This window comes from Miscanthus floridulus, chromosome 10 (genome assembly GCF_019320115.1).
Source record: "Miscanthus floridulus cultivar M001 chromosome 10, ASM1932011v1, whole genome shotgun sequence".
Taxonomy (NCBI): domain Eukaryota; kingdom Viridiplantae; phylum Streptophyta; class Magnoliopsida; order Poales; family Poaceae; genus Miscanthus; species Miscanthus floridulus.
In genome coordinates, this window is record NC_089589.1 from 85,446,800 (window position 1) to 85,470,535 (window position 23,736).

A 23,736-nucleotide genomic window follows, 5' to 3' on the forward strand; every position below is an offset into this window, starting at 1 on the left:
TATATTTTTTAAATCTTATTGGAGGTACACGAAGTTCAGTTTTGAATTTCTTTCGGTAGGCATGCAAAATTCATTTATTTAAACTATAAAAAAGTAACTCATTCCAAAAATGTCTCAAACTCATGGACAACAACATATATAACGTATACTGCATATGAATAAAGTTTTAGGGTACATAAAATAGACGGTAACAAAGACCTTAGTATCTCATAATTACAACACAAACCCCCATGTTACAACATATGGCTTCAAACGGTAAAAACATGCGTTGCAAGTGTTCCCACCTCCTTCGCTTCCATGATTATAATTATCTTCTTTAGTCCTCGTCGTGGTAGAGTTCTATCCTTTTAACCCCCCCCCCCCCCCACCCCACCCCGCCTGTAATAGCCAACTAAACTATCTCCTAGATCTTCCCACCAAAAAAAAAACACTATCTCCTAGATCTACAATCCCTTTCGTAGGCGTGGAGATATTCACCCAGGGCGGCCAGCATAAGACGAGAGGGCAGATCGCGGTGCGGTGCAGTGAGGAGACAGAACTTGTGCGGTGGCCGGTTGAGGAGGCGGTTCTACCTTTGAGGGCCACGACCCCACAACCCACAAAGTTTGCGCCGCTGGGGCGTATGAACGGCGATAGGGCGCCATGACTTGGACAAATACGGCGGTGGCAGGGGCGGATCTAGAACGGGGCTGCGCCCCGAGGTGAGCTGCTGACTCACGTTCAAAACAGTCTAATCTTGCTTCCTAGGCCTCCTTTTGTCTAATTAAGATCATAGTTTTTTAGGCTAAACACCACATATGTTACAGGGGCTACATGGACTCGCCCCGGGCTACAGCCCGGGCCCTGGATCCGCCCCTGGGCGGTGGCAATTAGCACGGGGAATCATATCTGCTAATAACCAGGTATTCCGATCTCCTCAAACCTTGGTGTCCCACGCAAGATCAGTTCTGTTGCCCTCATCTGGTTAGATCTTGTAGACGATGATGCCCTTCCTCTGATGAACTTCCAATCAAAGAGTACTCCCTAATTTCTATTATTTCAATCCTTGCCGGTTAATTAATCCGTTCATGAATTGTGGTAAATTGATTATTGTTGCAGCAGCCTAATACAGTCACCGTCCTTGTCGCAAGATTGAGTAGCTGTCTACCAGATTAGAGATGCACTGCCTGGTACTCTTTAGAGATTGTGGCAATGGTTTAGTACGTCATGTAATCCATAATTTTTCTTCTCCCATAATTTTTTTACATGATTTCTTATTAAATTCCTGACATCATTGGATTACTGTGAGTTTTAGTTATCTTTTTGGAACTTGTGCAGACAAAGCTAAATCTTCTGAATTTTGTAATGTGATTATGTGATATCTATGTGCTGTTTGAAGAACAGATCTGATAAGGCATGTGTATCCCTTTTTCATGTATGGTTTGTTGTCTTTATTTTGGCATTATTTAATTTGGACCATCATTATCATATACACTTGCTGAAAATTTCTAGTTTAATATTCGCCATGTTCGCTTGAACTTATTATCTCGGCTTATCAGCCATGATATAATATTTTTTCTCTCACAACAAAACAGCATCAGTCGATTTATCAGCCGCAAAAATCATGAGCCGAACAGCTCCATTGTTTCTAGCATTTACTTTAGTTCCACTTACAAAATCTCTCAGGCTATCTAAAGATCTTCTGACTGTTTCTAATGACAACACAGTCCGATGTACAGGAGATAAGCCAGTCCGATGTACAGTCTAGTTTCGTCTGGTAGGTAAGCCGACTAGTTTCGTCTGATTCATTAGTGTTATGTGAGGGAGAATAAGCTGAAATAAGCTGACCAAAAGTAGTTCAAGCAAATAGGAATGGTGTTTTGTCTAATTCAATAATGTTCTGTGAGGGAGAATAAGCTGATATGAATTGTTTCTTGCTTTTACTTTAATTCCACGTACAAAATCTCTCAGGCTATCTGAAAATCTTCTGACATGTTACTAATCACAGTACGATGTACAGGAGATAAGCTAGTCTGATGTAGAGGAGATGAATATATTAGGCATGAGTGCATGACCAAAGACATGGGACCTTATTCTTCTGTAATTTTAATATATACACATATTTATGTAGCAAGAAGTCTGATGCATCCTTTATGCACCTCCACCTGTTTCAATTAGAGCACGTCCACCTGTTTCAATTTACTTTTGCTTGGCTTTATTGGTTCTAATTTAGCTCAGCTTCTTTTATGTCAGGATTGTGTAGACAAAGGGTATGAATGAAACTTCAGTTCTAGGACAGCTGCCCAGGAACAGATATTGGCTTAGTTGTGTTCGTTCTAAATTTATAAATTCATAGGAAGATCACATATTTTCCTAAATATGTTCTTAACAAAGCACTCTATGGCTTCGTTCGGCTGGCTGGCTGGGCTGAGCCTGGCTGGCCAACTCACTCACATAAACACTGTTCATGTCCAAATAGAACAATATTTTTCTCTCACAACAATCAGCCGGAACAGTATTTTGACTTATTTTTCAGTCCTGCCGAACAGGCCTTATATTTTCACACAGGACAAATACAATGTGTTGGATGTTCAGATGATTGAAGGATGAAGAACAAGATTCCCCTTAAGATTAGTTTTTTAGGAGTGGTGTTACACTACTATATAGTTATTTTTAGTATGAAATTTTGTAGTCAGTGAATCATTGTATACACTTACAGATTGGGTCATTTTGTATCTATAAAATAAGTTACTTAATATCAATTATTTAATATTATATTGAGTTCCAAAGATATATTGTTTTGTGCTGTGGCTAATGGATGTAAGATATCGAATTAATTTACCGAGCTATTTATACAAAAAAAGCAGCACATATATAATTGTAATAACAAATCCTAGAAGTATGTGGCGTATTCTGCTGGCAACACATATATACGTTGCTGCATATCCGTTGCTAGCCTGCAACACTTCTACACCCTTCTTACCAACACATATGTATGTGTTGCAGTAGAGCCTTGCAACGCCACCTTTAGCAATGCATATAAGATGCGTTGGTATACACTACTACAAAAAGCATTTTTAGGGGCGGCTGGTAACCCTTTGTAGGAGCGGTTTGGTCAGCCGCCCCTACCGAACCGTCTCTACAAATCATGCATTTGTAGGGGCGGTTCCCAGGCCGCCCCTACAAATCGATTTATAGGGGCGGTTGGTGATTGAGCCGCCCCTACAAATAGATTTGTAGGGGCGGCTGGTATTACGAACCGCCCCTACAAATCTATTTGTAGGGGCGGCTGTAGTGCCAGCCGCCTCTATAATACCTATTTGTAGGGGCGGTTCAATCTAGAACCGCCCCTACAGTACGTTTTCCCGCCAAAAAAAATTCAAATGTACAATTCAAATTTGACCAGAACTGTTTGTTTCTGCGTATTCCATCTAGCATCCGCGTTGCCGAATGCCCCGTGACCAACGTTCCGAACCGCGGTCGCGTTGCCGAACGCCACGCGACCAACGTTCCGAACGCGACTACAAGCACAATAGTATTATACAAAGTACAATTACAAGTCCAATTCGTAATGATATATATACAATCCATCATTAAATATACAAATTTCATACACATTGTTATCAACGTCCTAGAGCTAGCCTTTCAGTCTCACGAAGGTGTTGGTACTGAGGATTTGTACCTAAGTCAGACTCTCGATCATGGTAGGCGCCTCTGACGTGTACAATCTGGTCCAATATGAAGTTGCAAAGGTCGCCGACGAGCTCTAAGAGTTGGTCATCCTTGTATGGGTCTCTTTTCATTCCTTTCTCTTCTCTCCACTACAAGAAAACAAGTTTCAGTTTAGTATTTCATACCATTTATGAAGTTTTTATACTACGGGTGAAGAGGTTCAAACTTACCCTTAAGGGGTGTCTCCTGTAGGCACCGGTGTTACTCATCATAGAACATATATAGTATCCACAATGTACACTCCCAGGCCTCTGCTTGGGGCACTGTGTGTTTTGCATATGAAAATATTAGGTAATGCTTTTGACAGCCATGTAACGGAGTACTGAAGAAGTAAGTTACACTTACCGCACATAGTGTTTTTATAGCCAGCTTTTCCTTCCTCGCTGGATCATGCCTTCCGTGATGATGAGAGACATAGAACCTAAATGCCCTGTTCGAATTATTTTAGCAAATACAACTTGTTAGTATGCATAAGTGAACGTTACAAGTATGTATACAGACATATAAGCTAATGAGGATTGTCGATATGTATACGTCTTGAGAATCGATATGAAGTCTTTGTATGTCGCCGGGTCCTTATCTATTGAATCAAAGACCCATGCCATGCTCTTCCCGACATCGACGGCTATACAAATCCAGTGGTTGCTGCATGGATTTAATCATAGAACTAGATAAGCTCTTTTACATCGAATAAAATATATCGAACATAGCTTTAAGTTATAGTTGAACTTACTCGAAGTTGTATGGTAGCCATATAGTAGAGTGTTGTTGGAGATTTTTGAAAGCCAGAGCAATGTATGCCGCAACCTTAAGGGACTCTTCCCTTAGCTTCGCACTACGGATGCGCTCTTTCTCCCGAAGAGTCTTTGCAGCTGCTAGCTCTTTGGCATCCAGTGTCCACCGTTTAGGGTAATTAAAATTTGTTTGGGCTATAGCTTGAGGGTCTACATACCCGGCTTTCACACTTGGCATTTGTTTGACAATGTGCACTTGCATTCTACAAATCACGGCGTGGGTTAGTTACAACAAAATTCAAAGATTACATTCATATCATATCGGGAGGACAAGGACTTACAGGCACCACGTGCGAATTAGATTCATCTCCATTTCTCCTAGGTGAAAGCATGTGTGCATGTCATTGAAGTCAAAGACAATTTTCCCGGCTGGGCTTCCAAATGTGCCGGTGGGAAAGCATGCTTGTATGATATCTATGCTCGTTGGGAGAACACGCAAGTACCAATCATGGAACCTTCTCATTCCAAGTGGTAGGCGCTGGATGTCCCGGTTTGGTAGGAAGGGCTTGCCTCTTTCATATTTTTTCGGGCAATCCTTTGACCATTCGATGGCATCAACATTTGGATACTGCTTTGCAATTTGGTGAAGTTTGCTACTGACGGCCTCCTCAGAACCCCGTGATGGGACTTTTTTAACTTGGTTTTCAGGCTTGAACTGATCATGGGAATACCACTTGGACACCGACGAGACGTCTTTGATCGGAACATAAACTGGCCTTATGTGGATTGGAATCTTCTTTCGGAGTTCCCATTCAGGCACGTCCTCATCTTCTTGTGCATCACCTTCTTCAGGAGGCACTCGTTGTTCATGTATCGGTTGTGCTTGTTGAGAAGACTGTGGCATCTCATGATGCACTTGCCCGGTACGAGCTGGAGAAGGTTGTGGCATCTCATCAGGCACATGCTCGATAGGAGGCGGGGAAGAATGTGGCATCTCAGGAATGTGGGGGTCACGAGACGGTGAAAATATCTCCCCGGCCTCAACAACTCGCTCCAAATTTGGGAGAGGGGGAGGCGGCGAAGAAGCAGTCAATATAATGTCCCGTTTGTGCCAGAGGATGAACTGCCCCATAACGTCTCCGAGTAACACCAGCCCCTCGGGAGTTGCGTAGTCTATCCTCCACTGCATGAACTCGGGCTTCACTGTATGCACCTCGACCCTAGTGTAGTCCGGCGGTATGTTATTATTGTGGTGTAAGCCACCAGGAGGATGTGCAACACCCGTTGCCACCTCCATCACAGTGTTCTGCCGGCCGCTGAGAAACACCAAGGTGCAACTAGTAGGTTCCCGTATGAGATCGACTGAGGTTGTGGCTGCAGTGGAACCTTGGCTGCTAGGAACTTTCGGAGGGCTGCCAACTAATGCCAGTTCTCCCGGTGGCGTCACTAATATACGTGGCTCCATAGACATTCCTTGCTCCTCCAGCGCCTTCGCAACTAGAGCCTTCACTTGGAGCTCAAGACTAGTCTCCCGGTCTCGGCCATGTTTCTTGTACATGTGCCTGTCCTCTTCGAATCCTTGCTTCCAAGTCATCCTTTTCCCTAGCCCCCTGGTGCGGCCTGTGTGCTCCTTGTTTCCCAAGCCAAGGCTAAGCTCGTCCCTCTCTCTGGAAGGATTGAATGAGCCCTTCTCTTTGTCTTCAGCATATTTCAGTATCCTTGATACCGCCTCTTGGGTCTCCGGCTTATCAAACTTAAGATTACTGCCGGATGGTTCTGTACTCCTCGCATATATCCAGTTCCTTGAGCGTACCTTCAACTTCGTCACATCGATATTCCCAGCAGCTGCGGCCTCTTCATCCATCTTTCTAAACTGCTCTTCCTTGGCATAGTAGCCACCGGGGCCTAGATGATGGTGGTGTTTGTTCCTCTTCGCTAGCTCGGTGTTACGAGCACTGAGCTCCAATGCCTCCGCTGAAGTCTTCTGAGCCACGAGCTCCTCCCATTGACTAGGAGTTATTTTGCCGAACTCGTTGAAGGGAGTTAACCCCTTTTGGATATACTTCGTGTTAAGCTCCGACCTCCAACGTCGCAATGACTCTCCCATCATCCTGATAGCATTTTTTTTATCCAATTCGTGCTTACCCTCCGGAAATCTAAAATTGACCTTCAGCTGCCTATCCCATAGTGCATTCTTTATGTTCTCTGGTACCTCTTTCCAGTTAGGGATTGCTGGGTTCAATTTATCTCTTACTAGGGCCCCGATCGCATTACGGAATCGTCCTCTTAATTCCTTCGGCTCAAGGATCTCCCCTGCTGGCCCAACCTCCGTTATCACATAGCAAGCCTTATCTGGATATAGATTTCCTTTTCTATCCCCTCGTTTCCTCTTAGGCTTGGTAGTCGTGGTTGTGTCTTGAGTTTGTGGAGCAGAGGCATCGTGATCTGTCTCTGTGGTTGTTGCCTCTGCTCTCCTTTCCTCTACTCCGTCTTGTCCAGCGAGATGTCGCGGACAGTCGACGTCGTCTTTTCTGAGTTTCAGGAGGGACCTGTATATAGGACAGGTCAAAGTGTTAGCAGAGGTAACACAGCCAAAGCTTTAGCAAAATTTACAAGCTAAGGCTTCTTCCCTACCTCCTCGTTCGGGTCAAAATCCTTGTCCAAATCTTCCTCCATTGGCCTCCTTCTTGCTTCAGGTGGGAAAGGATCCTCGGGACTTTCATATCCCTCTTCTGACTCATCATCCTCTTCTTCTTCGCCTTCAGCAGCCTCTCCTTCAGGGCCTTCCTCCTCGTCACACTCCTCCTGAGTAAGCATCACTTTTAGATCTTTTTCTACCTCGTTATCGAACTGTTCCTGAGTAAGCTGGTCCTCTAGTGCTTGCTCCTCAAGGGTTGGCTGCTCATCATGCTCGGGGCATCGAGCTGCACGGTCTGTTGTCCGCGACATTATTTCGCGCTTTGTTCTAAAAGATGCAAGAAAGTGTGCTTTAGGTACGCGAGAAGGTATAAGAAATCAAAAAGGTCTATAAACCAAAGTAGTCCTATAAAACAACAATATAAAAAAACGAGAAGTAGCAGTGGTAGAGGCCTCAGAAACATGTCAATCATCATCTGATCTTGAACTTGGAGCATCAAGGCATCATAACAGAGAAGAGAGGAGAAGGTAATGTAGGGGCGGCTGCTAATGATGCCAAGTTCCTCACAAGTTCTTGATCATCAGCTCATATTCCATATAATGTATGGACTTGGACAATTTCATCATCGGCAAAACAAAGGAGAGGAGAGGAGAGGGGAGATTTGGCAAAAAAAGCAACAACTGCTTAACAAACATAGAGAGGAAAAGGTGTAAAAAAAGCAGCTGTTGCTTCCCAAACATAGAGGATAGGAAAGGCGGCAAAAATAGAGGAGAGGGGAGATTTGGCAAAAAAAAAAGCAGGTGCTGCTTCCCAAAAAAGCAACAGCTGCCATACTGACTTTGCTCGATCCCACATGAACATCATATGCTTAATATCTTCTGAACCTAATAGGCAGATTGGACAATCAGAAATAGTAGACAGTAGTAGTAGGGAAGTAGTAGAATTAGTTGACAGAAGTACAAGTAGTTGATAGAAGACAGAAGTAGAAGTAGTAAACAGTAGTATTAGGGAAGTAGTAGAGTAGTAGTAGAAGTAGCAAAAGCTGCTTAGGAGAGGAGAGGAAGTAGAGTGGAGTAGAGGAGAGTATAGTAGTAGAGTAGTAGTAGGAGTAGCAAGTAGTAGTAATAGGAGTTGTAGGAGACCAGCCTAGCAGCCAGCAGCCAGTAGTTGATAGAAGACAGAAGTAGAAGTAGTAAACAGTAGTATTAGGGAAGTAGTAGAAGTAGCAAAAGCTGCTTAGGAGAGGAGAGGAGTAGAGTGGAGTAGAGGAGAGTATAGTAGTAGAGTAGTAGGACTAGCAAGTAGTAGTAATAGGAGTTGTAGGAGACCAACCAGCAGCCAGCAGCCACTGGTACCAGCCAGCAGCCAGCAGCCAGCAAGCCTGATACTACCTAATAAGTAGAGTAGTAGTAGGAGCCAGCAGCCAGCAGCCAGCAAGCCCGATTACAGCCAGCCAGCAGCATTCGGGTACCAGGTAGATCACAACATTAGGTAGATCACAGCATCAAGTAGTTCACATTCAAAAAATAGCACTGAAATTGAAACTAAAATGAGCACTAAAACTGAACTGAAATGAGCACTAAAACTGAACTGAAATGAGCACTAAAACTGAACTGAAATGAGCACCGAAAATTAACTAAAATGAGCACTGAAACTTAACTGAAATGAGCACCGACACTTAGCTGAAATGACCACTATCTAGTTTTTAGAAATTTAATAGTACTGACACAACACTACAGACACTTAGCACTTAGTTAGATAGGCTAATTATTTCTATTTTAAAAAAACAAAAAAAAGACACAAAAGGGACATGAAACAAATGCACTACAACTTTCTTGCCGGTTGGTAGCTTGCAAAGTTTGCCAGCAACGAGGAATCCAGAAGATTTAGAGCCAATCCATCAAGCGACGGAACGAAGTTCAGCGACTGTCGGCCACCTTGGAAGCCAGGAAATGCAATGGGGTGAAGAGGCGAGGGTAGCAGCGCGCACGAATCAACTCATTTCTCAATTTATTTACCTATCGTAATGCATGTGACTATGTGAGCCATTAACATGGAACATGGTTTAATTTGTCATCACTGACAATAAACAAGGCAGTCTTGGTCTGTCAGAGTTTGAGGTCTCAAGTGGTGCTTACATGCACTTCCATATTTCTGTCATGGCTCCGGCCAGCTACGGGTGCCTATCGCCGACTGCTGCAGCAAGTGAAAACGGAGGTAGAAATTCTATGTTCTTCGGTTAAACGTCCTGACAAACACCATTACTCACATAGCTTATCATATACGTATAGATCATCCAATGGAGGAAACAACAAACAATTGAAAGGGGACACATCAACTAGAATGATGATATCACTGTTACTATTGTACTAATTAATTAATAAATACGATTTCAGAAAACCACCTCTCCATACACGCATGCACAACACAAGAGATTGCCTCACAGAACTATTCAAGACAAAAAAAAATCACCAATCACGAAACTAGCTACACAACAGTTGTCCTACCTGCACAACAAACTCGATCTATGCATATTATCCAATAATCATTACAAAGTCAACAGCCAAGAAGTAATGCTGTTAGAGTAACTTAGTATTGGTGCAGAGTTCTAAGCAAATATAAATATCAGCACTATAACCAACGTATGAATGAGATAAGGATCCATTGTTGGTGCAAACCTTGAATTTAAAACACATTGTCACAGGTCTACTAACCATATTGCCTGAACATACCGTGAAATTCAGTTTCCTGGACATGATACAAGCAGACAAGCAGTGAAGCACACAGATATAAAGTTCAGTTTTAACTAGGATAACTTAAGCTCAAAAGGTACTGCATATTTAGAGGACACGTAGGATTAATTTAACCGAAGAACATAGAAGTTCAAGCTTGGCTAGGTTCTTCTGACAGACCAATAGCTTGGCTAGGTAGAAATGCTTACATGCTGGAAGGAAGGTCATTAGCTGATAGGTCAGCACTGACAATAGAGTACTAAACACAAATCTCTATTCTATCATGTTTGTCCTGACCTGATACTCTGCTAGTTAATGCAAACCATCCGTGCTTGCAAACATATGGGGCAGAACAAGCAATGGCCATCACACAGTGAAATAGATCCAATGACAAAAAATTCATCTGGAAATTGCGAGAAAACAATGTACCGATAGGGCGTGTATGCAGCATCCTCGGTGTGCATGGTAACAATGTACCGATAGGAACTGAAGACAAGAAGAAGGTTAAGGGACGGAACAAACCTGAGCCGAGATCTCTATTCTATCATGTTTGTCCTGACCTGATACTCTGCTAGTTAATGCAAACCATTCGTGCTCGCAAACATATGGGGGAGAACAAGCAATGGCCATCACACAGTGAAATACATCCAATGACAAAAAATTCATCTGGAAATTGCGAGAAAACAATGTACCGATAGGGCGTGTGTGCAGCATCCTCGGTGTGCACGGTAACAATGTACCGATAGGAACTGAAGACAAGAAGAAGGTTAAGGGACGGAACAAACCTGAGCCGAGGGCCGGGCACGGGTCGTCGGCGTGCGGGGGCGGGCGCCGAGGGCCGGGCGCGGGTCGCCGGGGTCGGCACACGGGGGAGGACGCCGGGGGCCGGGCGCGGGACGCCGAGGTCAGCGCGCGGGGGCGGGCGCCGGGGACCGGGTGCAGGTGTCGGCGTGCGGGGGCGGGCGCCGGGGGCCAGGCGTGGGACACCGGGGGTCGGCGCGCGGGACGCCGGGGGTCGGCGAGCGGGGGAGGGCACCGGGGGCCGGGCGCGGGACGCCGGGGGTTGGCACGCGGGGGAGGGCGCCGGGGGCCGGGCGTGGGACGCCGGGGGTCGGCGCGCGGGGGCGGGCGCCGTGGATCGGGTGCAGGTGTCGGCGGGCACGGGACCGGCGGCGGAAACCCTAGGCAGCCTGACGGCATCGGAGGAAGAAGACAGCGCCCAGACGATGACTCCCGTGCGCTTCCCTCCTATTTATACTAGGTACCATTTGTAGGGGCGGTTCCTGTTCCAGCCGCCCCTACAAATGCATTTGTAGGGGCGGTTCCTGATCTAGCCGCCCCTACAAATGAATTTTTAGGGGCGGTTCCTGATCCAACCGCCCCTACAAATATTTTTTTTAAAAATTATAAATTTTATATTTTTTATATCATAAAAACACAAAGTAATATAAAAAATTTGTGTATATACACAAATATAATATTTTTTATTATTCTATATATGAAGAAATATATATATAAACAATTGTAGTCAAAACAATATAGAAAACAAAAAAACAAAATTTAAAAATTTGAATTTTAAAACTTCGAATACAATTTTATGACGTTAAATGAAATAAAATGAAAATGTTCTAAACATAAAAGTTGTATAACTCATCAATATGTATAACTTTTATTTTGGTCATCTTGTCATGTGACTTTGTTTGAATGATTCAAATTTTGAAATTCAAATAATTTTAACTTGAAACAATATTTTGAAAGAGTAATTGATTTCACATAAAAAACTCATGAATACCAAAGTTGTAGAACTCATCAATATGTACAACTTTTATTTTGATCATATTTTCATTTGACAAAATTTGGACAGTTCAAATTTTGAATTTCACTAAATGGCAACTTCAAACAAGATTTTGAAACCTTAAATGATTTCAACAATAAAAGTTTTGAATACCAAGTTTGTTAAAAGAATCAATATCTACAATTGTTGTTTTGGTCAACTTTCCATTTGAGAAAGTTTGGACGGTTCAGATTTGTGATTTTTAAATTTCAACGCCTACAAACTAGTTTTCGAAACCTTAGGTTATCTCAAATTGAAAAGTTTTGAATACCAAGTTTGTTCAGCTCATCAAGATCTACAATACTTATATATTCCATTTTTTCTTTTGAGAAAGTTTGAACAAAATGTAGTTCAAATTTCACAAGTGTGTGACATAGTTTCAGAAAGTCTTTATGAGATTCAAGAATTTGTGACTAGTGTTTGATAAAACTTTTTCAAATGGGAAAATGAGCTATGTAACAATTGTAGATCTTGCTAAGATGATCAAACTTGGTATTCAGAGTTTTTTCATCTGAGGTCATGTAGTGTCTCATTTGAGCAAGTTTGACCAAGTCAAACTTGGTCAAATGAAAAAACAACACTTTGACTCTAGTATTATGAACTCTAAATAACTTCAAATTGAAAAGTTTTGAATACCAAGTTTGTTAAAAGAATCAATATCTACAATTGTTGTTTTGGTCAACTTTCCATTTGAGAAAGTTTGGACGGTTCAGATTTGTGATTTTTAAATTTCAACGCCTACAAACTAGTTTCCGGAACCTTAGGTTATCTCAAATTGAAAAGTTTTGAATACCAAGTTTGTTCAGCTCATCAAGATCTACAATACTTATATATTCCATTTTTTCTTTTGAGAAAGTTTGAACAAAATGTAGTTCAAATTTCACAAGTGTGTGACATAGTTTCAAAAAGTCTTTATGAGATTCAAGAATTTGTGACTAGTGTTTGATAAAACTTTTTCAAATGGGAAAATGAGCTATGTAACAATTGTAGATCTTGCTAAGATGATCAAACTTGGTATTCAGAGTTTTTTCATCTGAGGTCATGTAGTGTCTCATTTGAGCAAGTTTGACCAAGTCAAACTTGGTCAAATGAAAAAACAACACTTTGACTCTAGTATTATGAACTCTAAATAACTTCAAATTGAAAAGTTTTGAATACCAAGTTTGTTAAAAGAATCAATATCTACAATTGTTGTTTTGGTCAACTTTCCATTTGAGAAAGTTTGGACGGTTCAGATTTGTGATTTTTAAATTTCAACGCCTACAAACTAGTTTTCGGAACCTTAGGTTATCTCAAATTGAAAAGTTTTGAATACCAAGTTTGTTCAGCTCATCAAGATCTACAATACTTATATATTCCATTTTTTCTTTTGAGAAAGTTTGAACAAAATGTAGTTCAAATTTCACAAGTGTGTGACATAGTTTCAAAAAGTCTTTATGAGATTCAAGAATTTGTGACTAGTGTTTGATAAAACTTTTTCAAATGGGAAAATGAGCTATGTAACAATTGTAGATCTTGCTAAGATGATCAAACTTGGTATTCAGAGTTTTTTCATCTGAGGTCATGTAGTGTCTCATTTGAGCAAGTTTGACCAAGTCAAACTTGGTCAAATGAAAAAACAACACTTTGACTCTAGTATTATGAACTCTAAATGACTTCAAATTGAAAAGTTTTGAAGACCAAGTTTGTTAAAAGAATCAATATCTACAATTGTTGTTTTGGTCAACTTTCCATTTGAGAAAGTTTGGACGGTTCAGATTTGTGATTTTTAAATTTCAACGCCTACAAACTAGTTTTCGGAACCTTAGGTTATCTCAAATTGAAAAGTTTTGAATACCAAGGTTGTTCAGCTCATCAAGATCTACAATACTTATATATTCCATTTTTTCTTTTGAGAAAGTTTGAACAAAATGTAGTTCAAATTTCACAAGTGTGTGACATAGTTTCAGAAAGTCTTTATGAGATTCAAGAATTTGTGACTAGTGTTTGATAAAACTTTTTCAAATGGGAAAATGAGCTATGTAACAATTGTAGATCTTGCTAAGATGATCAAACTTGGTATTCAGAGTTTTTTCATCTGAGGTCATGTAGTGTCTCATTTGAGCAAGTTTGACCAAGTCAAACTTGGTCAAATGAAAAAACAACACTTTGACTCTAGTATTATGAACTCTAAATAACTTCAAATTGAAAAGTTTTGAATACCAAGTTTGTTAAAAGAATCAATATCTACAATTGTTGTTTTGGTCAACTTTCCATTTGAGAAAGTTTGGACGGTTCAGATTTGTGATTTTTAAATTTCAACGCCTACAAACTAGTTTTCGGAACCTTAGGTTATCTCAAATTGAAAAGTTTTGAATACCAAGTTTGTTCAGCTCATCAAGATCTACAATACTTATATATTCCATTTTTTCTTTTGAGAAAGTTTGAACAAAATGTAGTTCAAATTTCACAAGTGTGTGACATAGTTTCAAAAAGTCTTTATGAGATTCAAGAATTTGTGACTAGTGTTTGATAAAACTTTTTCAAATGGGAAAATGAGCTATGTAACAATTGTAGATCTTGCTAAGATGATCAAACTTGGTATTCAGAGTTTTTTCATCTGAGGTCATGTAGTGTCTCATTTGAGCAAGTTTGACCAAGTCAAACTTGGTCAAATGAAAAAACAACACTTTGACTCTAGTATTATGAACTCTAAATGACTTCAAATTGAAAAGTTTTGAAGACCAAGTTTGTTAAAAGAATCAATATCTACAATTGTTGTTTTGGTCAACTTTCCATTTGAGAAAGTTTGGACGGTTCAGATTTGTGATTTTTAAATTTTAACGCCTACAAACTAGTTTTCGGAACCTTAGGTTATCTCAAATTGAAAAGTTTTGAATACCAAGGTTGTTCAGCTCATCAAGATCTACAATACTTATATATTCCATTTTTTCTTTTGAGAAAGTTTGAACAAAATGTAGTTCAAATTTCACAAGTGTGTGACATAGTTTCAGAAAGTCTTTATGAGATTCAAGAATTTGTGACTAGTGTTTGATAAAACTTTTTCAAATGGGAAAATGAGCTATGTAACAATTGTAGATCTTGCTAAGATGATCAAACTTGGTACTCAGAGTTTTTTCATCTGAGGTCATGTAGTGTCTCATTTGAGCAAGTTTGACCAAGTCAAATTTGGTCAAATGAAAAAACAACACTTTGACTCTAGTATTATGAACTCTAAATGACTTCAAATTGAAAAGTTTTGAATACTAAGTTTGTTAAAAGAATCAATATCTACAATTATTGTTTTGGTCAACTTTCCATTTGAGAAAGTTTGGACGGTTCAGATTTGTGATTTTTAAATTTCAACGCCTACAAACTAGTTTTCGGAACCCTAGGGTAGTCTCACACACATGCATAAAATATATAGTCTCACACGCATGCATAAATGAAGCCTTACAAACACACACTTACACAAACACTCCAAGTTCAACAACTAGCTAGCCCGCTGTAACGACTTTCCCCTTGACACCTTTTCGTTCCCATGGCATTATATCTTTGGGAAGGTTCTTTTCCACAACACTGATCTTCTTAGGAAAGTCTGTGAATAGCAGCATCTCATCATAGTTATTGTAAGCTTCAACATCATCCACGCCATCAACTCCAATAATGTGTTGTTTCCCGGAGGCAACCACGTGCTTTGTCTTCTTCTTCGGGGGGAGGTTACTTTGTGGGTCAGACATATAGAAAACTTGTGCGACACGTGAAGCGAGCACCCAAGGGTCATCTTGGTAGCCTAGATTCTCGAGGTCCAGGACTCTCAATCCGATCTCATTCAGTTGATGTTGTTTGATCCAGTGGCATCGAAACAGGGCCACCGTTATATCCCTTCCATAGTCAAGTTCCCATATCTCTTCAATGATGCCAAAGTATTGGATCTTTCGCCCTAATCCATCGAGAGCCTCTATTCGAACGCCGCTGTTTTGGTTCACATATTTACTATCCTTTGCGTGGGTATAGTACGTGTACCCATTGATGTCATAAGTATTCCAAGATGTAACTTGTCTCGATGGCCCCTCCGCTAACCTACTGATGGTAATAGAGTCTATGGTTTCTACAGGCGGTATGTTTTGGTCCTTCAACCATATAGTTAGTTGTTGCTTGTGCTGTTTCATGACCCAATCATCCGAACGACCATTTCTCTCCGCCATAATGATAGCCAAGTGTTCATCAATATACGGTTGCATCAGTTGTGTACTCTGCAAGACACTATAATGCGCCCGACTCACCTCTTTGTAATCATGGTCGATGAACACTTTTCTACCACTGGTGCCCTTCCCAGCCAGCCTACCCTTGTGACAAGAATCAGGTTTACCAATCCCTTTCTGTACTTTTAAGTACTCTTGACAGCACTCGACGACTTCTTCAGTACTGTAATCCTCTATCATGGAGCCCTCTGGGTATGCTCGATTATGCACGTATCGACTTAAAACCGACATGAACCGCTCATAGGACCACATTTCATGCAAGTAGCAAGGGCCAAGCGCCTGTATCTGATGAACCATGTGAATCATGAGATGTGGCATTATATCAAAAAAAGTAGGAGGTAAACACATCTCTAGTTGGTTTTGTGTCTCCACCACAAATTCATGTAGGTCACTCAGCTCTTCCTTGCCAATCGTCTTCTGTGAGATCTTCGAAAAGAAGTAGCACATGCGGGTGATGGCCATTTTCAAGAACTCTGGCTTTATAGCCCTGATTGCAATAGGTAGAAACACTGTCAGCATCACATGGCAATCGTGAGCCTTGCAGTGTGTTACTGACAAGTCCTTCATCGACACTAGCTTCTTCACATTTGCTGAAAACCCAGTCGGGACTTTGATCCCCCTCAGGAAAGTGCATATAGCTCTCTTCTCGTCTGGTGTTAGGTTGAAGCACGCTGCGGGCAGAGTGTATTTTCCATTAGCCTCAGGTACCGGGTGAAGCTGTGGCATCATGTTTAGCTACACCATGTCTTTCCGTGCTTTCAGACCATCCTTTGACTTGCCTATGTCCATCAAGGTAGCAATGAGACTCTCAAAGACATTCTTCTGTACGTGCATAGCATCAATGGTATGGGGGGCCTCCAAGTCTAGCCAATAAGGCAGATACTGAAAGAAGATCGATTGTTTCTTGAAAGGTACGCCTTCGATAGGAGGTGTGCTTCTATCTCTGTTCGTCCCATCTGGATTCTTCTTTCCATAGACGACGCGTATATTTTTCACCATTCTGTACACATGTTCTCCGTTATGATGTCTCTCCGGAGGGGGTTCAATCTCCAGGGCGTTGTCATAAAATCTAAAGAACAATTTGCTGCGGTACTTGTGACTTGTCTTTAAGAAGCGTCGGTTCCTTAGGCAAACTATTTTCTTGGATGCATCCAGGTACACCCATGTAGTACCATCCAAGCAAACCAAGCATCCCGTCTTCCCTTTGATCTATCCAGACAAAGCAAACAACGCGGGGTAATCATTGGTAGTAACAAATATTATTGTTCTACATATGAAGTCTTCCTTTCGGAACGCATCGTACATCTGCTCCCCATGCCTCCATAGTCTCTCCATTTCTTGCATCAAGGGCTCGAGGAACACGTCTATATCAATGCCTGGTTGTTTAGGGCCAGAAATAAGAATAGTGAGGAGAAGGTACTTTCTCTTCTGACACAACCATGTTGGGATGTTGTACATGGTCAAGATCACTGGTCATGTGCTGTGGTTGCTCATCCTCTCATTGAAGGGATTCATTCCATCGGTGCTCAGGCCAAACCGTACATTCCTTGGGTCATCACTGAATTCTTTGTGCTTCTCATCAAACCTTTACCACTGACTACAATCAGCTGGGTGTGCAATCTTATCATCATCCACCTTGCACTCATCATCCCACCATGTCATGAGTGCGGCTTCTTTAGGGTTTAGGAACATACGTCTCAAGCGGTCGGTCACTGGCAGGTACCACATTACTAGGGCAGGAATTCTTCTCTGCTTTGCATCGTTGCCTAATGGAGTGTCCTCTAGGGGCTAAGATTCTTGTACCACCTTTTTTGTACCCTTCTTATTCCTCTTTTTCCCCGTGGATGGTTCGTCCCCACCGTAAAGGTCATTGTTCTTGTACCGGCTGGCCCCACACCGGGGACATTTATCCAATGACTTGAACGTTTCACCACAAAAAAGTATACAGTGGTTGGGGCATGCATGTATTTTTTCAACCCCCATTGTCAATGGACTTATGATCTTCTTCGCTTGGTATGTGTTGGCGGGAATTGAGTTTGGTTGTGGCAGCACCCATGACAGGAGATGCAATAGATCATTGAAACTACAGTCTGACCAGCCGTACTTTGCCTTCAGGATGAGCAGCTCAAGCACGAAACATAGCAATGTCCAATGTGTCGGACAACCCTTTTCAACACCATACACAATCTCCTTCGATGCTTTTGTCACTCTTTCCAAATTTTCTAGACCTTTCAGGCTATTTAGTAAAATCTCTGGTCCAAGGGTTCGAATCATGTCATCTAAATCATCTTCAACTCCGACACGTGCTCCACCATCATTATTGGCACCACCTTCGTTGTTACCATCCCAACCACCAGCATCACCACCTTGTTCATTGCCAAACTCGAAATCCATTTGTGCATCAAGCTTGGCTGAATATTGGGACAGGGATTCTATGGTTTCATCGTCGTATTCCTCCTCATCCTCGTCGTTAACAATAACCGTTTTACCATGATGAATCCACACTGTGTAGTCCTCAACAAATCCTTGTATAATCAAATGTGATCTGATGATAGTCACATCTGTCCATGCCATACGGTTCTTGCAATTTTTACAGGGGCAAATAATTGTATCCTTATTCTCTTTCAATGTCGTTGCATGCTTCGTTGCGGCTTCAATAAATTTATCCACCTCTTCACGGAAACCTGCCTTGAACCTTAACGAACCATACATCCAAGAGTTCATGTACTCCATCTTTTACAACAACAATAAAATAAACATTAAAGGACTACTTATTTAGATATATATAAAAATTAATCAAAGTAATAATTATTTGAGAATAATTGTATATACCTCAGATATATATGAATATAAATCTAATATAATTACATGAAGCATACAAACACACCATGGTAGAGAAAAATTAATTAATAGCCCATTTATCCATAAATAATTAAAATACATATTTATTGATTACAATAAACAATTTCAAAGACAACAATTAGCAATAATTATACTTTACACAATATCTTTCGTATAAACCCTAGTCCAATTTTATCAAACATAAATTTATAAAAACGAAATTAATAAAAAAACCAAACCCTAGATCTAGATCACATGCACATGAAACATCTATAAAACTAACTAATGGTTCACTAAAATCAAGAAACATGGACCAAATAAGGGTATGATCTTGTTCCCCTCCCTAATTTATCCTAGTACATTTAAAAGTTGGGTCCAATTTGCTCATAAATAGCTCAAGCACCATAGAAGAGAGAGAAAAACAAAACTCTAATTATTCACTAATCAACCATTAAAACTTCAAAAAAAGTGTGGAATAGCATTTTCTTACCTTCTACAACCTCTCCACCAAAGGATTTGAGACCAAAACCTTCCCCCCTTAATAGAGCAATTTTTGGGAGGTGCCCAAGCCCTCCCCAACTTTCTTTCACGGGTTGGAGTGAATGACCCGAGGAGGAAGAAGGTGCTGCTTCAATTTTATATGGGGGTCATTTGTAGGGGCGGCTGGTGATTGAGCCGCCCCTACAAATAGAAGCTATAAATACGGGCCATTTTTAGGGGCGGCTCAATCACCAGCCGCCCCTACAAATACCATTTCTAGAGGCGGCTGGTGATTGAGCCGCCCCTAAAAATCATACTCCATTTGTAGGGGCGGCTCGTATCACCAGCCGCCCCTGCTGTTCCATTTGTAGGGGCGGCTGGTGTCTGGGCACCCGAGCACGCCACTGTAGGGGCGGCTCCATCTCCAGCCGCCCCTACAAAAAAATTGAACCGTTGCTACAAATCGTTTTCTACGTAGTGATAGATCCTACCAACAGTTATTCGTGCTTATAGCAACGTATATATACGTTGCTAAAGGGGTGGTCCTCTCGATCATTCCAAAAATTTCTCAAACTCATGGCCAACAACATAAATTACGCCTATTACATATGAAAAGTTTTAGGGTAAATAAAATAGATGGTAACAAAGACCTTGAAAATAAAATTACATATATGATAATAATGCCCTTTTTCAGAAAAGTGTTACCACCTTTTGTTGATTAGGCAAATGTTAGCGTCGAAGTCTACAAACACATTATATATTGACAACGTCACAAGCATTCTTCTAGCACTTGAGTGTGGTCTTGAATGTGCAAGAGCACGCCAGAAGGGCAAAGGTGTCACTAGGGGGTTACGTGCAATTAGGAGCCAATGTCTTTGGCTCAATACAGGCCAATGGCCAATCAGATCACACTAGCATTGTTGTTGCATGTCCTAACATCTGTGTGTGGCTCCATTTTCATGAACATTCTTCCTGTATATTTCGTGGACCATCTTAAGTAAGAATGGATGGTGTATGTGCAGGGCTTTCTCCCATGTAGAGCACATATTGAAACTACAAATAGTGAAGCAATGAGCTAGTGTAAAATATACATGATTGGTGTTGGACTACAAGTGGCAAGGGACCTCATCTGTCATGGAGGAGTAGACCCATGTTTTATAACTAGCAGCAATGGTGGTAGGTGGATCTGACGGTGGAGATGCAAGCAATCTAACGGTAGGTGGATCCAATGGCACCTAACACTGCTGGATCAACCAAGAACCTGACAGTGATGTCTTAATGTTGCTACTAGATCGTTCCACAAATTAGCAGTGACATGTCCCTGCTGAAAACCTGACAATGATGTCTTAGTGTTGCTACCAGATCGATTCACATATCGGCAGTGACATATCACTGTTGGCTAGTGAATTGAGCCGACAGTGTTGAGCCGTATACCACTACCAATTGGTGGCTTGATCCAACAATGATATATCACTGCCGATTTGTCGTTGCTTCAACCGGCAGAGGTAGATGTCTTCATTCTGCACTATGGCAGTGAAGCGTAATAGCAGGTATAACAATCGGTGAATGGACCACCACGTCAGCACCATGCATGTGGTAGAGGAGAGAGAGAGGGTGTGTGCAACTTGTCATTGCTGTCGTCGCCCAACTGATCATGGTAACCAAGGCTCCTCTTCCATTCTTGGGTACCACAGGAACCGATATGTGACACTAACAGGTGGTCCCATGTAAATATAAAATAGTATCTAGACTAAAGCAAGAGACTAAATATTGTACAAATTAGACAATATGCACACCCAGTAGTGATGGTTCGAGAGCTGTTTTGTTGTATAATGTTTAGCACCGCCAAAATGGATGGAGGGATCAGTTGTGTCGTGCTGTAATCCCGGCTCGATACAGTTACCAGCTGAACAAACAACACGTAAAATGTGACATTAGGCTAGTCTCGATGGGAGTTTCATCTCACTGTTTTTAAGATTCCTATATATGTGTTGGAAACCGTGTAGATGAGTTTCATCCCATGAAATTTTTATCACTACTCTCTTCATAAATATCATGCCACGTCAGCTTATTTAATACTTATAAAACTCTGATAAAACTCCATTAAGACTGACCTTAGAGTACCGAGGCCAGTATTTCAATTCATATCAAAGGAGTAAAAAATGGTCAATTCAAAGGCTGTTTTGTTGTTCCGCTTCGGCAGTCCCACAGATGCATGGTGGGCAGGACTGGACTAGTCCACCGAGGAGTGGAAACTTAAAGCCCACTAGTATAATGCCCGTGCTAACGCAACGGTAGCATTTCAGGGATGCACACGACATCAACTAAACATTTGTGGTCGCTGACGTGGAACAATTGCTACCTACACAATGTATGCCTAGGCTCACATGTCACGAGCAGCTAAGAGGGATAATCGTTACACTTCGATTTTTGAAAAATACAAGGTGGCATCACTACGGGAAACACGTGATTTGCCGAGTGCCCAAAGACCTGCTTTGCCGAGCGCCGCACTCGGCAAAATATGACACTCGGCAAAGATGCCTTTGTCGAGTGCCTGGCACTCGGCAAAGACCTACACTCGGAAAAGGCTGTCTTTGCCGAGTGCCTGGCACTCGGCAAAGGCAGACACTCGACAAAGATTGGTAGGGGCTTAACGGCATCCAGAGGCGTCCTCTTTACCGAGTGCACCCCGTTTGGCACTCGGCAAAGAATTTATTTTGCCGAGTGCCAAAACTTGGCACTCGGCAAAATACTTTTTTTTGGTTTTTTGCCACCAATTTTTTTTGAAGCTTTAGTACACTGCCACAAACAACATGTTTAAATTTGGGACATTTTCATTGCCTTTTGGCATATTTCTATAGTTTATTTTGTTTTGTTGAATTTTTTCAGAAAATGTAAGTTTGAACTGCAGGTGCATCGAATAATGGATTACATTCGTTCAAACAATGTTATCCTTGTTTCTCAGTGTAAATTTAGGCTAAATCCAAGAACTGTCTCGAAATTTCGATCAACGTGCTCACGGGGCAACGTCGCCAACTTGCGTGGGAGTGGTTTTTTAATTGTATAAAATGCGAACGAATTCCGAAAATCATGAAACTTGTCGAGTTGCCGCAGTATCGTATGCGTATGCCGTGAAAAAATTTGAAAAAGTTTCGAGCACGTTGTCACGTACGATGCTCACAAACCTGCGATGACCTGGGGATACGTCCCTGAGCATGTGTGGCGCGTGCTGTTAGAGTTGAGCTATTTCTTCCGCCAGCTTTGTGCCAAGAAGTTATCTCGGGATGTGATTGATGACTTGGAGAAAGTGGCACCTGTGTTGCTCTACAAGTTGGAGAAGATCTTCCCACACGGCTTCTTCTTGGTGATGCAGCATCTGATTTTGCACCTACCGTACGAGGCACGAATGGGGGGCCCGTGCAGGCCCGTTGGTGCTATACAATTAAGAGATGTCTAAAGATTCTTCGGAAAAAGTGTAGAAATAAAGCCAAAATTGAGGCTTCTGTGGCCGAGGCATTCATTCTAGAGGAGGTGTCAAACTTCACAATAGCATACTATAAGGATGGCCTTCCCAGCGTGCATAATCGTCCCCCTCGTTACAACGTGGACGAGAGTTCATCGAACCTCAGCCTTTTCAAAGGGCAACTCGAAAAGGCAAGCGCATCGGGCACCAAGACCTTGCGGCATGATGAGTGGCGCACTATCATGCTGTATGTGTTGTTGAACCTTGACGAAGTCAAGCCTTATGTGCAGTAAGTTCTCAATGAGCTTGTTACATACGCCCTTGTCACTATCCTCCATCTATCGAACCCCCTTATCTCTTATTTTTTCAGGAAATTTCTGAATAAATACTGGAGAGGGAATAGGGCTCCTTCCCCTCAAGAAGAAGATAGTCTTCTCAAAGATGGTGTGCCCGATTTCATATCCTGGTTCGATACAAAGGCACCGTCCAATTTACCTCGTTCAATCTTTGACATCCCACTTTGCTTCTACGAGCGAGTAATGTAACGATCTATCCGGCCTCACCTTGCAGGCCCGCAACGATGCGGAAATGGATGCTGAGTTGAAAGGGCTCACCAAAGGCTTCGCCTATAAGGTCAAGTCATTCACCGTTTATGATGTGAATGGCTATCACTTTCACACAAGAAACTACGAGCGGAGTCGGCCCAATCGGAAAACCATGAATACCGGAGTCCGTACGCCCGGCACCGATGAGCGCGACTACTACGGCATAGTAGAAGAAATATATGAGCTCAATTTTGAGTGTCGCAAAGCTCCTAATCAAGTCATATTCAAATGACATTGGTTCGTTCCTAATGTCACGAGAACAACCCCTGAGATTGGACAAGTCGAAATTCGACAGGATTCTGTCTATCAAGGAGAGGATGTCTATATTGTGGCTCAACAGGCCACGCAAGTTTATTATCTCCCATGGGCGTGCCAAAAAGACCCCAATCTTATCAGTTGGTACCTTGTGCAGTTGGTATCACCGCACGGTAAACTGCCTGTCCCAAACGATGAG

The 23,736-nt window shown here is 41.8% G+C and overlaps 2 protein-coding genes and 1 long non-coding RNA gene across 4 annotated transcripts; 1 reads left to right on the forward strand and 2 right to left on the reverse strand.

Annotated features, from left to right (window-relative positions):
• Positions 1 to 426: 426 nt before the first annotated feature.
• On the forward strand, positions 427 to 2,691 carry LOC136484998 (uncharacterized). Of its 2 annotated transcripts, XR_010766290.1 has the most exons (4): positions 427 to 701; positions 807 to 1,016; positions 1,102 to 2,303; positions 2,548 to 2,691. It is a non-coding gene; the product is annotated as an uncharacterized lncRNA (long non-coding RNA). The 2 variants fall into 2 exon arrangements; XR_010766289.1 differs by having other exon boundaries at positions 1,102 to 2,691.
• Positions 2,692 to 3,575: 884 nt separating this feature from the next.
• Positions 3,576 to 5,081, reverse strand: LOC136485360 (uncharacterized). Its single transcript, XM_066482268.1, has 6 exons — positions 4,787 to 5,081; positions 4,445 to 4,708; positions 4,246 to 4,356; positions 4,057 to 4,141; positions 3,882 to 3,974; positions 3,576 to 3,800 (listed from the first exon to the last, which is right to left on the reverse strand). The coding sequence occupies exons 1-6, from the start codon at positions 4,966 to 4,968 to the stop codon at positions 3,603 to 3,605; spliced, it is 933 nt and encodes a 310-aa protein (XP_066338365.1). The 5' UTR covers positions 4,969 to 5,081; the 3' UTR covers positions 3,576 to 3,602.
• A 4,742-nt stretch (positions 5,082 to 9,823) lies between these two features.
• Positions 9,824 to 11,015, reverse strand: LOC136488980 (pistil-specific extensin-like protein). The gene is made up of 2 exons (XM_066485746.1): positions 10,601 to 11,015; positions 9,824 to 9,831 (listed from the first exon to the last, which is right to left on the reverse strand). The coding sequence occupies exons 1-2, from the start codon at positions 11,013 to 11,015 to the stop codon at positions 9,824 to 9,826; spliced, it is 423 nt and encodes a 140-aa protein (XP_066341843.1).
• Between the last annotated feature and the right edge of the window lie 12,721 nt (positions 11,016 to 23,736).

Bases quoted from the DNA above. Each gene is read 5' to 3' on its own strand.
- LOC136485360 (XM_066482268.1), bottom strand. From the start codon at position 4,968: ATGAGAAGGTTCCATGATTGGTACTTGCGTGTTCTCCCAACGAGCATA. The intron at 3,975-4,056 runs GTAAGTGTAACT...CAAAACACACAG, and splicing joins CTATAAAAACACTATGTGCG to TGCCCCAAGCAGAGGCCTGG. The intron at 3,801-3,881 runs GTAAGTTTGAAC...GTTTTCTTGTAG, and splicing joins ACAGGAGACACCCCTTAAGG to TGGAGAGAAGAGAAAGGAAT.
- LOC136488980 (XM_066485746.1), bottom strand. From the start codon at position 11,015: ATGCCGTCAGGCTGCCTAGGGTTTCCGCCGCCGGTCCCGTGCCCGCCG.